Source organism: Corapipo altera, unplaced genomic scaffold (assembly GCF_003945725.1).
Source record: "Corapipo altera isolate COAL_440 unplaced genomic scaffold, ASM394572v1 2b, whole genome shotgun sequence".
Classification (NCBI taxonomy): Eukaryota; Metazoa; Chordata; class Aves; order Passeriformes; family Pipridae; genus Corapipo; species Corapipo altera.
In genome coordinates, this window is record NW_020884874.1 from 27,424,186 (window position 1) to 27,440,130 (window position 15,945).

At 37.5% G+C, this 15,945-nt stretch overlaps 1 protein-coding gene across 23 annotated transcripts in view; it reads left to right on the forward strand.

The window, feature by feature from the left end:
* Positions 1-15,686, forward strand: part of SYNE1 (spectrin repeat containing nuclear envelope protein 1) — a 296,931-nt gene extending 281,245 nt beyond the window's left edge. For 21 of the 23 annotated variants that reach the window (XM_027634233.1, XM_027634232.1, XM_027634231.1 and 18 more), the window contains 3 exons: positions 754-843; positions 2,693-2,751; positions 8,459-15,686. In XM_027634233.1, the coding sequence (XP_027490034.1) occupies positions 754-843; positions 2,693-2,751; positions 8,459-8,699 (390 nt within the window). In that variant the 3' untranslated portion in view covers positions 8,700-15,686. The remainder of the gene's footprint in view (positions 1-753; positions 844-2,692; positions 2,752-8,458) is intronic. The other 2 variants (XM_027634245.1, XM_027634246.1) reach the window with 1 other exon arrangement.
* The last annotated feature ends 259 nt before the right edge of the window (positions 15,687-15,945 follow it).

A 15,945-nucleotide genomic window follows, 5' to 3' on the forward strand; every position in this document is an offset into this window, starting at 1 on the left:
CACTTCAGAATGCAAATATCTCTTGTGATATGGTGGGGATTTTCAATTTGGTAATTTTTCTATTTTGTATAGCAATAATCATTGAATATATTGGTTTGTTTCTGCTGCTATTACTGAATCAGTCAACTGGCAAAGTATATGAGATAATTTTTCTAGCTGCAGTACTGAAAATTAGAGCATGTCAGTTGTTATTGGAAAGGAAGATAATGCTAACTCCGTCTAAGAGAGAAAAAAGCATAAAATAAATTCTGTATTAGGATAAGAAGTCTGTCATATATGTCTCCTAAGCTTTGAGCTATACTCCAGATCTTTTCAAATTGTCATGTATCTTAGGATATTTCAGAGGGAGTTAAACATCTTTGCCAGCAGTAGCAGATACAATGATTTCAGGGTTTTCCTTTAGTTTTTTTGAAAGTCTTGGATTAGCAGAGTGCATAAAGCATGAGAACTCATCTCTTCCCTCCTTCTAACGGATTTCTGCCTGTGGAAAATGTGTCACCTAAAAAATTAAGTTTTAACTACCTGTTTGCTTTTCTTTTCCTTCAGGGCTGACAGAGAAAACATGTACATGTAATGCCTTAGTCTTTTAAAATTTGGTAACAAAATTTAGCTTATTTGCCTTAATTTATTTTATTTACCTTGGAAATAACTTGGAAATAACTCTGCTGGGATTTCACCAGGGTAAAATTTTTAGTTTGCTTACCTCAACAGCTAGTTGCTGTATTTTTGAACTGCATTCCCTCTGAACTTTAGGATTTGTCCTCATGGTCCTCCGATGAATTAGACACATCAGGCTCAGTGAGTCCTGTATCTGCAAGAAGCACTCCAAGCAGACAGAGAACGGTAATTTCATGTCATGTATTTTCTTCCACCACCTGGGTGGGACCTCAGATGTCTACAGTAGTTCTAGCCAGCTGGGAGTCACCCCTTCTCACTTGTTAGGAAAGGAAATGCCATAAACCAAAACCAAAACACAGCTGCTTTCCCCAACCCTGCTGCATATCCCATCCTGCATGAAATCAGAAGTCGTAAATACTATCTGAAACCAGGGCTGTCAGTGTGGTTGGTTTACCATGGTATGGCATGTCGTGTCTCTTGTATTTTGCTCTAGTGATGGCAGCACCCCAAAGTCTGGTCTTGTCTGGTATAATCAGTCCTCCATTTCTGTTTGGCCTTCTCTTCAGAGCTGCTTCATCAAGAATCTCAATAAGTTTTTTTGTCGTTTCTGATGCAGGTTGCAGATGGTCTTATTGAGACTTTGGATGAATGGCTAAGTAGAGCTGAAGGGCATAAAACATTATTCAAAACAGCTAGTTGCACAGGACCTAACCAATGGCTATGATGGCAACTCTGGAGTTGCCCATTTACATCGCTGGCACAAAATTCAAGAAATATAGCAATACATGCCTAGTACTTAACACTTCCATACTCTGAGCCCAAATTGGAACTGCAATTATTTTGTCTTTTTCTGCAATTCTATTGGTTGATTACTTTGCTTTTTTCCTTAGTTCTTAAAACAATCAGGTTGGTTTTGTTTTGTTTTGTTTTTCCATTTGCACTTTTTTGTAAAGTTTCTGAGTTCTGTCTTGATAAATTTATCGCTCTTGAAATTGATTTATTTTTTTGATTTTTTGTTTACATTCACTAGTTTCCTTTTAGATGCTAGTATGAGAATGTAAAGGAATACTGGCTTTTCAAAAGGAAAAAGAATATTCATCTTAACATTTTATTTCAGAGGTCAATGTTTTTGTCTTTTAAATTTAAACTTAAATAATTAATAAAAGCTCTGATATCACAGATGTAACTTAAGGATGCCTGACCATTACAGGAAATGGATTTACCATAAAATCTTTGTCTAAAGAGTATGTAGAATTATGATAGCTTTCATCTTAACATTTTAATAAGGATTTGTCTATCTCTAATTTTTTAGTGTTTATGTATGTGATTACATTTTTTGTTGTTTTTCTTTTTGTCCATAATATATAGCAAAATTTCATTTTTGTCCATAATGTGTAGCTAAGTTGTATGATTCCTTGGGTCTAGTTTTCAAACTTCTAGATTTTGCACCCACAATCTTGAACACTGAAGTGATACCATTTGGAATTTCATTGCCAAATATACTGATGCTAAATAAATAAATATAAATACAAAAAATATAGTCTGAATTATAAACATCTAACTGCATTAAATATTCCAGCATATAGTTAGGAGTGCAGGAATGCACATACAGTTATTTGGCCTTCAAAATTGTGGGGTGGAGGAGAGGCCAGACTTGTCGAAGAGGCCCTTGGACCTTTTTTCCTTGAGAATATTAATTTTGTATATGTGCATTTTGAAATTTATATATTTTCAAATATTCAACTTAATAAGATTTTCTCTATTTCATATTACAAATTTTTTGAGCTAAATTTTTAGTGATTTCTTTTATAATCCGGAGCTACTGTTCCATAAACATAATGACTAAACTGTTATTTTTGAGTTCACTGGATATGTTCCAATAATTTTCATACTCATGTAGGTGCAGAGAAAAGCCAGTTTCCTTGGTTCATGGGTATTGGTCACTTCATTCGATTCTTTTTTTTTTTTTTTATGTTTCCTTTGCTGCACTTTTAATTTAGTTTCATCAGTAGCTTGTCTTTATTTGCCTGGACTGAACATTCTTCTTTCTTTACCCCCTGTTCATTGCAAACAGCCACGGGGCAAATGTAGTCTCTCACAGCCTGGACCCTCTGTCAGCAGTCCACATAGCAGGTACCTTATTCTCCTGGTTTCCGCACTCTGTTCTAGAACACCAAGAGGATGATGGAAATTGGCCGTGATTCCTCTCAGTCCACACCAACTTCATCAGGTGGTCAGGACTTAAACAAGTGAAAATTTCCCTTTTGTTAATAGTTTGACAAAAGGGGCTCTCAATTACTTTAAATTCTTTGTTAAATAGAAAAACGAGCTAATCCTTGGACACCTACAGCTTTTGCTTCACAGAAGTTAATCAACATTTATTTTTTATATGCCTGATCAGGGTGAGTGTGTGTTTACAGTCATGACATGTAATGATTATTTTATTTTGGCGTGATTTAACAGAAATACCAGTAGGTTCATGGCAAACACTTTTTATCATCCTCTTTACCTCTAAATATTAAATTAAGGGAGGTTATAGGCCAATGCCATATTCTAGAATTCACAAAACCCACAGATCTGGATGAGATATACTAACATTCCTTTCTTTATTTCTTTTTTTTTCCCCTTGAAATGTTTCGTTCAGTTTGTGGGTTTTCAACACTTCAGACTCAAAAGTCAGAATTTGAGGTTACTGAGATTTGGGATCACTTTCTGTCCCCTCCTAAGATGACTGCAATATAACATGCTAACATTGCCATGACTTGCCAAGTGCTTGCATCCATATGTTGCTCCGCGAGGAGCACTGCCCCATCTCTCTCTGACCAGTAGAGAGCAGGCTTGCTGCTACAGCTTTTTGCTTTCCACCGTGTCTCCAGCAACCTGTCATCTCTGCAGCTAAAAGTGCTTCTGCATTCTTGTTGTTGTCAGTGTGATGTGTGTACCTTCGCTCTTTCACTGATCAGTTTACTAGCCTCTAGAATTACAAAGTTAAAATATATTTGTTCTTATTAAATCTAATAATAAATCTCATTTAACCTAAATCTCATTTATTCTCTACATATTAAAAACTACCTAATCCGGTTTTTTAAAAAGTCCAATTAAAGTGAAAGATGTTATATTTGAAAGAAGGGGACTCTACATCTAATAGTGATTGAGCAATAAACAAGCAGACAAAAAAATACCTTAAGATTTTTTTTATGAGCAAAATCAAGAATTTATTCAGCAAAGTTATTCTCAAATATAAATGAAGTAAAGAGTAAAACTACTTATCATGTAGATATTTACATAAACACTTCTTTAAAAAAAGTTTGCTTTACAGGTGTAGTTAGTGACTGTGAGTAAAGTGGCAGATAGAACAAATAGAGTATCTTTTACTGCTTCCACTGACACTAAGAAGCTGCCTATTTTTAGGTTTGTTTTTTTTTTTGCCTTTGAAACATAAGGAAACCACACAGAAAACAGGGGACTTGTATAAACTCCACCTTCTTTTCTGATGGAGGAAAACGATTATTCAGTTCCAGTCTGCTATGAGACTTGGCATTTTGTTTCTTGTGGGGAGGGGAAAAAGGGAGGAGAGGGGCTTTACTCTGCAGCCATTAACATCTAAGAGGAGTGGAAGATGTCTTTGACAGATCAGCATGCTTGCACTAGCACCGTTGTCCTCAAGAAACATATTGTGTGTGCTTTTCCACTCTCCTGTGTAATCAAACCACTTCTGCCAACCTTCTGAGGTTTCTGGTTGTAGGTGTGAGCCACTGGCTCGAAGAGCAGCTAGCAGTGCTTTGCAGCTTTGAGATCAGCCTCTGTTCTAGCAGTGGCATTGGTGCGGCACCTTCCAGATCAAGTCTTTCCAGCACTGTTTATTAACACATCTTGTAGCAGTACAACACAATGTTCAATTTGTCATTTAGACAGGCATGGAATACGAATGAGTCACTGCTGAATAGGAAACTTAATCAAATGCGCAAGCCAGACAGGTTGTGGTTGATGTATAATGTGGTTTTAACTGATAATGCGGTACAAGCTGTCACTACGTTCTTTAATATTTTGACATGCCTCTGATCAGAGTACCTTGTGTTTGATCTTGCACTGGATCAGCAAACCCTGTTAGAGTTCAGTATAAAGGAGAAATAAAGTTAATCTTAAAAGGTCTATCACACAAGAGATTGTGAAGGAAAGTTCATCTAAAAAATTAGAGAGACCATGTTTTTGTGTATAACAAGTGTGATATCATTTTGCCTTCTCTGTCACAGCAAGAAGACAAGCATACATAGTGTGATGCTAAGCAAGGTGATATATCAGTAAGCTCAGCTCTTCATAAGAGAAATACTCCATTTTTTTTACATCTTCAAGCTTTTGTAAGTTTGAATTCATCTTCCAGAAGTATGCTAACCAAAATGATACAAACTGTTCCAGGTGAGATCTGATTAGGGCCTTATAGAACATCTTTAAAACAACTCCTCTGATCTTCTGGAAAGCTTGAACTGAAATATATTCTAAAATTTCTTTTTTCCCTTTTCACAGCTATTCAAAAGCCACATTATTGATTTCTGACTATCCTGTGTTAAAAAACTCTTACATCTCTTCATTATCTTTAGAGTGTGAACTTCCAAATTTATATCAGAAGTTTTTATTGCTACCTTATGTACTATAATCTTAAACTCCTTGAGCTACTTCTTGAACCTATTGGATTCATCCACTTTTTTTTCTATTCAAGAAGCCAATCCTCTTTGGTATTTGCAAAGACCTTCAGCATCTGTCATCATACAGATGAAATTTACTGTTCTTATATTTTGTGCAATAGTCTTTTCATAAAGATATTAAATTAAAACTCATTCTTGATTAACTCCAGTAATAACATCCTACTAGCCCAGCAGTGCCTCTTTCAATATAAGCCTGTTGTCTGCATTCAATTAGTCACTTACCATTAAACTTCCTTTATTTATTCCTATCAGCTTTACTTGAATGATAAATTCCATTTTGAAAATCTTTCAGATACATACTGCAATACAGATAGGTTACTTCAACCGTATATTCCTAGGGAAAAAAATATCAATCATCTTTAAAAGAAGGTTCTCCTCTGAGCTGAAATTAAAGTTCACTTTGACCATTCTATCTGTAGCCTGATAAATTAGCTTCTCCTCTCTTGAAATGCTTAGAAAATAGTTGAAAAGAGTTCCAATATCACTCGCTTTACAAACTCCGAAAGTAAGGGTAACTACTGCTTGCACTTATGTTAATATTTGAGATTTCTTGACATGAAGAAGATTACTTTTGGCTAGGTCTGCAGCTGTGCTTCTCTCCTATCTACTTAGTAGGAATTGTGTACGGAGTGAGTAGCAGATGGCCTTCCTTCCTTCCTTCCTTAGGGTGTGACAAATGGAGGAGCAGTCAGAAGAGAGACAGCTAAAGAGGCAAACTCAAGGAGAAGAAATTACATTTTTCTCTGAAGTGGCATACAGTACTTCAGCTTTCCCTTCTCCTGCTAGACTAAATAGGCATTCTAGTCCTTAAGAATAGTGAGTCTTTTTTATTAACGATGTATATTTTTAACCATCTCTGCTTACCAAATCCATTAAACACTCTAAGCTGAGCCATTCCATTTTTCAACCAATTATGTAGATTACAGAGGCAGTCGTACCTGCAATAAACACAGGCACTCAGCCTTTTTATAACTCCCCCTCTAAAAATGTTTTTGTAATGTTTCATTATTTGCTTGTTTAATTGTTTCCATGCAGCATTGTTCTTCAATACCCTACTTCACTGGAGAAAAAGTGCTTTGACATGAATTGTCTTAATTTTTGAAAGAAAGTTTATGTTCCATGTTGAGTTCAACCATGCAGCTTAAACATACCATTCTTTCTTCTTTTTTTGGTAAAACACAAAGCAAAAAGTGCTGGATTGTACTGCTAAACTCATAATCAAAAGAAAAGAAAAATTAGGTGCTAACTTTGTCTGCCCCCTTTTGATTCCACTTTTTGGAAATTCACCTTCTGACACCCGGTGTTGCCCCAGAATAACTCTGAGGCAATGAAGAAAATTGAGACTTCGCTCTTTATCAAACAGCAGTTCCCAACTGCAGAAATCTGACCTTTTTTTCATTGAGATTAACGACATTTATACAATGATAGCCTTATAAATAGGTAGACTGTGCAATCAAATGCTTGGAAGGTAATTAAGCACTCCTTGTTCCCTTTGTTCCTACCTCAGTCCATTAACTTTCTGTCTTGGCATTCTCCGACAGTGGAAGTCCTGATCTAATTGAACTTTAATATGGAATGCTCTGATGCTGTTAAATGTGCCATATCCTTTCAAAATGTTCTTTACAATACATGATCTTGCGTTATGTGATAAGCAGTTTTCCATCTGGGCTACAATAGCATGGATTCAAACAACACAAGGTACGATATTTTGATCATCACTCCTTCCTGGGCTATTTAGTTCAAGTTAATAATTTGGCATACCTGAGTGTTTATCTCTTGGTCATCTGAACTTTACCAAATCTGTTTGGCTTTTTGGAAGTCTTCTCTGTGGGGTGCTACACATATATAAACAAGAAAAGAAATAATTCTTTTCCGAACATGTGGCAAGGGGATCCCTGCTAAGCCTGGTATTGTTTTGAAAAGGATATTTTCATTTTTGAATACTTCCTCACACAGATTCAAATTTAATCCTGGGAGATAGGATTAAAAGAAGAAGGGGAAGACAAGGAAGCACTAAGGAACCATCACTCCCTACGTACTTCACTGGGGATCTCCCACTGCATGTTATGAGCATTTTTAGCTCTTAAACTCTAGGAAACCATAGGTTTTCTGAGGCCTTATAATCATATGAACCATGTGAACATTTTATAGCAACACGTCTGAGGCAAAATTTGTGACATAATGTCTTAAATTAAGAGTTCATGAAGCAAGTTACTTGAAGGTTCTGAGTTCTTCCACTTTTGGCTAGTGCTAAAATACAATACCTTTCCATGTACATTGAGACCATCAGATTTTATCTTTCATACTTACTCTTTTCAGTCATTCACTTATCTCAAAACCTGTCATCTGTATATTAGAGCTCTTGACAGTTTCAACCAAAAGAAAAATATGAAATTTATGTCTTTATCCTTCATTAAAATAATAGATTGGATTTTTGTACTTTATTTGAAGTGTCCCTTTGAAAATATTTGTGTTAAATCTCTCCTGCCTCATAGATGTATGACAGACATGTGCCATTTCAAGTCAGATCCATTGACACAAGGGAAAAAATCACTTGGAAGGTGATGGTGTCAAATCAGTTGAGCAGATAGATTTAACTGCTGATTCCGTGCAAGATTCAAAATACAATGTACTTTGTAGAGAAGCAGTCTCCATTACCTGCATATTGGTGTATTAATTGACTGAAGATTGATGTAACTGAATTTCAATACATTATACAATATACATACACAAATGTAGAAACTTCTGCAAACCAAATGGAACTGCCATTTTAAAAGACAAGGCTTCATTTTTAGACAGCATGTACTGAATACATATGACAGGTATGGCCCACTTTTATTTTTACCTTCTCTATAGCACAGTGCTTTAAGTGGAGAGTAGTCCCCATAATTAATGAAGGGGCTATGGGGTCACAAAGCCCCTTCTGTTGTGATCATTTCGTGTTTTCCTACCCACTCTAGTAATACAGGGTCTTTTAGGAGTGTTAGAAAATGGCACATGCTGTGACAAATACCTCTGCAGTTGTCAGTCAAAGTCTGTACAAATTTTGTAAACCAGCCTTCAGGGAAGGTTGAATACTCAAGGACAACCTCTGCTGCAGTAATGTTTTAGTGTATTCACCTATCTTCTTTTCTCAGGTCCACAAGAGGTGGCTCAGGTTCCTCCCCTTCTGAGGCTGGGCCAGCGTGGTGGTGCCCATCGTTCTTCCTCAGAGTCCTCAGAGCTGCTCTGCCACTTCAACTCCTCTTGCTGCTCCTGATCGGGCTGGCTTGCCTGGTGCCAATGACCGAGGAGGACTACAGCTGTACTATGGCAAACAACTTTGCCCGCTCTTTCCACCCCATGCTAAAATACATGAATGGTCCTCCTCCATTATGAAGGAGACCTGTAAGACAGCAGGAGTGCTAGCTGGGTGGCAAGATGGTTTTAAAGGGTGACAGGATTCAGTGTGGCAGCTTTACCTGTCTGCTGTAGCAACCATTGTGCCCATATTTTTCTCTGCTGGCACTCAGCTAGTAACACATCAGTGTATCAGTATCAAACTGCACAATGTATTACCTGAGTAGCATCATTTCAATACTTGCATCCTGGGTACTAAGAAGGATGTGGTCTGTGCAAGGGAAATGTCCTTCTGTGCAGAATTTGGGATCTTTTAGCCACTTTATATCCAGGTCATTGCCCTGTACTATGCATAGCCAAGGACTTGATACTGTAGATCCTTCCCTGTGTGCTGCCCATTAACCAGTCTTTGTTAAATACCCTCTCAGTATCTACAGTATACAAAATAACCAATGCTAAAGAGATTTTAGAGCATTTGTAACATACAGTTTTAAAGAATCTTGTATGGCAATGTATTATTCCCTGTGATTTCTGTTTCAGGCATGGTGTTCTAACTTTTGCTTTGGATGCACAAGGTGTAAATCTGAGAAGCACTTTTTTAAGGTTTAAAAAAATGGATGTAATAAATAAGATCGTAAAAGTTTTTATGAGGAAAAATGTTGAATGTCAAGTTGAAAAACAAAGAACATATTTATGTATGTACAGTTTGCTAAGCCAAGTTTTGTTTGTATTGATTTCTTTGCATTTATTATAGATACCATAAAATATTTTGTCTACGTGCTTTTTAATGACAACTATGGAAACCTCTAAGTTTAGAATGAGATATGTATGGTATAAAAAAAATAGAAGACACACATATGCTGCACTTCTAAAGAGAATTAAAAAATGCTGTAACAAATTAATGGTATTAGGTATATATTTGAATGAGAAAATCTGGAAAACTTGACACAGATAGAATACATGTGAGAGTATGACATTAGAAGTTGTGCTAATATTGAAAGCTGTCCATGTTTTGAATTAATGATTCATCACTTCAGGTTTTTTTTTTTTCAAGCTGCTTCTTCCCCTATGTTGTTCCTGTGTGTCTGTGTGTTTATGTATGCGCTCGTGTGGAACCTTTAGCAATTGAGTGTACTGGAAACTTCATAATATTCTCCATAGCAGCTTAATACCAAGATAGATGTTTGTGTTTTACTAATAGTTAGTCTAGTGGAATATGACCAAAACATAAGCATAAATAGCAATAAAACAGACAAATTGAAGACTCATAAATTTTCCAGAAATACTGAAAAAAACTTGCAGTCTGCGCAGTGGCACTTTGCCCAGCTTATCAGTCAGAACTCTGCCAAAACAGGATTCTTTTCAATTATGAAAAAAATATAGAACAATGTTCTAAGTTGCTGCTCTTTTAATAAGTTTGGGGTTTTTGAAGCCACAACACACAGTGTGAATTTTTCTTTTGACTTAAATATTTTTACTTAGAATATATTGGCCTGCATAACAGAAATAAAAAAAAACCAGAAGAAAACAGAAGCACATTAGTTGCATTTACATAGAATTAGTTTTCTGGGATGTCATCGTTTGAGTTGTTATGAGGACAGGGTGATCAGAGGTAGAGTACCACAAGCTGAACTCCAGCATTTGGAAGAGCCAAAATAAAGCTTCCTTTTCAGATAAATGTAACATTAACATTTTCATGAAAAAGATTTTTTATGTTCACAGTGTCTTCAGTGTCTGAACCTAAGTCTGGATTGACACAAGTATGTGTTCTTTTCAAGGCTGAGTTTCCTTCATTGCTGTTCAGAAACTATTCTAGGCTAGATTAGTATCCATAATCACTGATTCTGAGTAGACAAAGATAAGGAACACATATTTGGGCTACAAGGATGGACTGTTACTTGCAACAGGCCTGACATACTACATAAAACTGACCCCTCCTCTCTTTTCTGATACTATTCTCTTTGGTGACATAACTCAATCAGTGGTAATCAATGCGTGTATGTGAATAATTCAGTAGGTTGCTAGACCTGTTAGTCCAGGTCTGTGCAGGTTTTAGACATCTTTCATCAGCCAGTCCCTGGGTTTGGTCGTTAATTTTTTGTTGAAATGTATTTTTGTTTTCTTTTAAAAGAAAACACTGTAAAGAATAAAAAGACTAATTTAGGGAGAAATAAGGATCTCAACCTGACTTTGTCTCCCATTTTCCAGCCAACTATTGGTGTTCTCATGGAAGCAGATGTTATCTAAAGTGCGCTAGATAGCTATGAGTATAAACTTCGGGAATAAAAGTCTGTTGAAGGAACCAGGTAAAAAGTCACTGGTGAGGCCCATATTAATTTCTTTTACTGTGTAAAAACTGAGGGAGAGGCAGGGAGGTTTGAAAGGAGTTGGTTAGGAGGGAGAGGAAAGTACAAGGAAGAGCGGTCAGTTTGAATGATGTTTGGATGATGTCTGTCTCTGTGCTAAGCCTGCAACCCAACATCTACCCTCTTTCTGAAACACATTACCTATTTGGGCTCTGCAAACATGAGGGGCTGATTTCTGGTAATGTGCCTTGGGCTTGGCTGCAAGGCATGAGGAAAGGCAGTACAAGAGCTGCCTAACTCTGGATCTATGTTGAAGGCATGTGTTCAAGCACAGAGAAAGTAGACTGCATCTTGGAGAGCTCTAGTCATTACTACATTGTATTTGCTCCTATTTTCTACTGTAGATAGATGCAGTAGCTTCTGTAGAGGTACAATCATCCCAGCAGCTTGACACACCTTGCAACTCTGAACCTTGCTTATTGGCTTGTAGTCACCTCCAGCTAGTGGGTGTTTAAAAGCATAATGGAAATTGATTGCTCAGTGACTCCAGACCATGCGGTAATATCAAGCATTATCTCATTATGCTTATATTGATAAGAATAAAAGACCATGAGGACAGTTTGCTCTGAACTTACTGCATCTGTTTGTGGAGCTTCATTTGTGGACCATCCTTTACAAAATATGAAGGCAGGCTGCAAAGTGATATTTAGAGACATCTGACAGTGGTACGAGTACAAATGATCTGAAGTTAGCAGAACTAGTATGTCCTTATTCCTCATAGCTGTGAGCATGATGATACCCATTACCTATACCCGACTCTGTTCCAGCAGCGATAATAGCTTCTTTCTGCTACAGATTGGTAGTTTCTTGCCACTGGTTTGCCGCCTTCCTAGCTTTGCTGCAAATGCTGTGAACACTCGCAGTATCACATTCTCCTTCCTTAGAACTTTTTCCTGCAGCTGGTTATTGAACAAGAACAAAGCCACTGGGATCGTCTTATGAGCAATCATCCCTGGCCCTCGGTTTTGTGCTATTTGTGGTTGAGAAATCTGTTTACATCTGATAGTATCTCTCAACATTTTTATCATCATCATGTGCATCTGAAAGAGCGTGTGTGTCTGTGTGAATGTGTTCAAAGGCATAACAGAAACTGATTGCTTACAGCCTTCAAACTACAGATGCTATCAGGATGTAGCAACCATAGGAGGATTCTGGGAAATAAGAGCAGAGTCAAACAGAAGAAGTGCAGATTCTTAAGCAAGAAAAGAGACCATTGATCTCATTTTCCTGCACTTCTCATATTTTATTTGGTTATTAAAGCAATGGCTTATGGAAAAGAAAAGAGCAGAAAATGCCACAGTGAGGTTTTGTTTAAGCTGGATGGTCTGGTTATAAAATTTTTCAACTCTTGCAGCAGTCAAATGAACAATTCATCTAAAACAGTGTTTGCTTAAGTTGAGAAGGAAGGGAGGGGGTGGAGGGAGGAGGTCATTTGTCTTCTGGCTTGTCTGTATTATAGGCACAGAATTCCCTACATACGGGAACTAGTCTAAGTACTGGGTGTTTTTTAACCTTGACAGCATGTTGTGAAATGCACTACAGCCAGCTGAATTCTGTTGCTGTTGCACTCTTTGGCCATTATTAGACCTAGAGAGACATAGGTGTCAAACCTATATTTGGGAGAAGTTATGCTTGTTTTAAGAATATTAAGAACATTTGAATGTTCTAATAATATTCCTCAATAAATAAATAAATAGGAATGATTTACAGAATTAATGTGTCTTCCCGGAAAACCATAGATAAAAATATGTGAAACAAGATAAAATGAAATTAATAACTCCTAGCTGAAGCACTGAAAATTTGTCATAGGCTAAGGCCTACTAAATGATAGAAATCTGAATTATGTTGAATGATTGATCTAAAAGCAGATAGGAACTGAAAACTGTAACATCTATTGTCTGGTGCTGCTTAATATATCATTCCAGAAATGAACTGGTCAAAACTGCTTTGTTCAGTAAGAATCTATTTAAAGACCTGAGACATGGCAAATGGATTTGACCACAGTGAGGTCTGAATAAAACACTGGCACATCTAATTTTTGGAAGAGAGAGGACGCTTTAGGAAAGTATTGTCCAGTTCTTGTATCAGAGGTGTTCTTGGTCAGGAGAGAGGTGCACCACAAAGCTCTTTTGGTCGGGGCTCATGCAGATGTGGATGTAGTTTGCACAAAGGTTACTCATGTCAGGCTCTGCATTTTCAGGCATGTTGTAATTTCTGGGGGACTGTTATTATGGATGTTGTAATTGTGGTTTTTTCCATTCCATTGTTTTTAGAAAAGATGTTTTTAAAAAACAACTGGAAGCTACCAGAGCACACTTTTTTATGTAAGTGTTCACAAGGCTGTCCAAGAAGTGGGACATTCATGTCTGTAGTATTCTCTTTATAAACAACTCAAACATTGTTTGTGAGATTCTCCTGACCATGGAGCTGCAGGTTAAAACACATGGTTGCAATTTTGACTCCTTTGCTAAACTTGAAGCATTGTGCAGGCAGGTATGCTGATGGGGCATGGGAGAACATGCTTTCATACAAATACCTAAACTTTCAAGCCCTAATGTGACTCTCACTGCAAAATGGGCAACACCTTTTGCTTATCTCTGCAGTATAACATAGTTGTTCACCTTCCATGGATGACACAAGTTCTGAAGAGGTGAGTGAAAAATAAAAAGGAATCTGTCAAGAAGCAAATCTTTATGTCTTAGAGTAGCATTTAGTCTTTATGTGTAGAGGACCTAAATATCTTACAGTCCCAAGTGCCTTGCAAAATCTGGCAAAAAAATGCCTGAAAGCACAGCCTTTCCTCAAAAGCACATTTTTCATCTGTTTAAAATGGTAACATTCTGAAGTTGTGCGCAAATGTGTAGGAATGGAAAACAGCAGTAGATAAATTTTACATCACCTGTATGCCTGCAGAAATGAAGACATTAGCAGAATGACACCTAAATCCTGCAGCACACAGATCTTAAATGGACGTGAGAGCTAGTTAGCCTTACTCCTGCTGAGATAAGTGCCAAATGTTATTATTTTGATGGTCAATTTTCCTGAAGACTTCATGACCATTTTTTGCTTGAGTTTCTGTGTCTGCAGGATGCCACAGTGAATGGTAGTAATTGAAGCCTGGCTGGGCATAAGAAAAAGTATGTATGCAGTGCCCTTCCCTGGGCATTCTTTCTCTGTGAGCACACTGATGAGTGCTATTTTACATGTTTGGATTTTCCTCTTCTCTTTGCTGCGTGGGTGGTGGAGACAAGCAGTGTAATGCAGGGGAAAGAGATGTAGGAATTTTCCAGCATAAGGAACAGCTGCTTCATGGAGCTTTTAATGTTGCAGTATCTGGATGGAGAATACTTTTTTTTAAAATTCTGTCATTTAATTTTGAGGAGTAAGCATGACCAAAAGGCTTTTAACAAAGGATGGTGCTCTGTTGACTGAGAACACCAAGTTGAAGCCTATGTCATTGCAACAGTTGAAGCTGTTGTCATTGCATAACAAAAGGATTGTCTCAACTAACAAAAAAGCAGTCAAATATGTTCTTTGATGATGCCTTAACCATGTCATACCTTTCTAATTAGTTAATTAGAATAAAATATGCTGGAACAAGGCAGTCATCACTTACATGTCAGGAAGGAGAGAAAGGAGGAGTGCGGGGCCCAATGTGTACAGCTGTGTGTGTATACATGGGCTTCCTCATGGGAGTAGGCAGCTGTTCTGCAAGATGTTGTTTATGTAGTGAGGGAAACGAGAGTGATGAGCCCCATGAAGGTGAGTTAGTTACAAGAGTTCTGCATTGAAATAGAAAGGCACGTCCTTGTCCTATCACTTCACAAATTACTTCATCCAACAGACATAAGAAATCAGGGATGAAGCTGGAGTCCCAGATGGCCCCTGACTATGGAAAAGTGCCCAGTTTCTAGCTGCAGAGGCCCTTTTGAGGGCCAGAGGTTCAAAAGGGCCAGAGGTTCCTCCTTTGGGTGTATGAGCAAGGTGACATCTCACCCACTTTCTCCTATCACAGGAGACACATCATGGGAGGAAATGAAGAAAAGGGAAACAGACTCTTCAGTTGTGCCCACTGACAGGGCAAAAGGCAATGGGCACAAATTAAACCACATGAAATTCCATCTGAGCACAAGGAAAACATTTTTCAATGTGAAGATGGTCAAACACTGGAAAAGGCTGCCCAGAGAGGTAGTAGAGTCTCCTTTTGTGGCCGTGGACATGGCCCTGCACAATTGTCTAGGTGACCCAGCTCTGAGCCAGGAATTGGAGTAGACAGTCTCCAGCGGTGCATTCCCAGGTCACTGCACTGTGATACTTGTGCAGTCACACTGTGCTCCAGAAAGAGATGGGCAAAAGAATTCATAATCTTAGGTAATGTGCAATTCTTTGCTTTGCTTATTCATTTGCTCATTCAAATTGTTATGATTTTTGCAGATGTAAATATGTTCAGACTTTAGTTGTTATGTTTTTAATTTAGGAGTGTCAGGTTTTTGATTTTGCAGGAGTATTCTGCTATCTAGATGCTTTTTGAGATTAAGTCTGTGAGTTCAGTATCATGTAGCAGCTGTCATCCTAAGCCACGTCTCCATGAACCGTAAGAGCTCATTTGGTCCTTTGGTTAAAAAAATGTGTAATGCCATTAAATAGTGTCATACTTTGAGTCAGAATTGAAAATGATTTTATTATTTTGAGCACATGTACATGTGCAATTAGTTCCTATTACTCTGACTCACCCATTGTGGCCAAAGAAGCAACTCTCAATCAAGCTTTTTGTCACAGAAGCATGTTGCAAAACAGTATTATGATTTGGAAGCATTGTTCAGTTCTACTCAGCATTTATAAATCCCAGTAGTCCCTAACTTTCTTTTGGAGTCTGAGTCTCCAAAGTCTATTTACTTTCATATTTGACAAGCTATAGG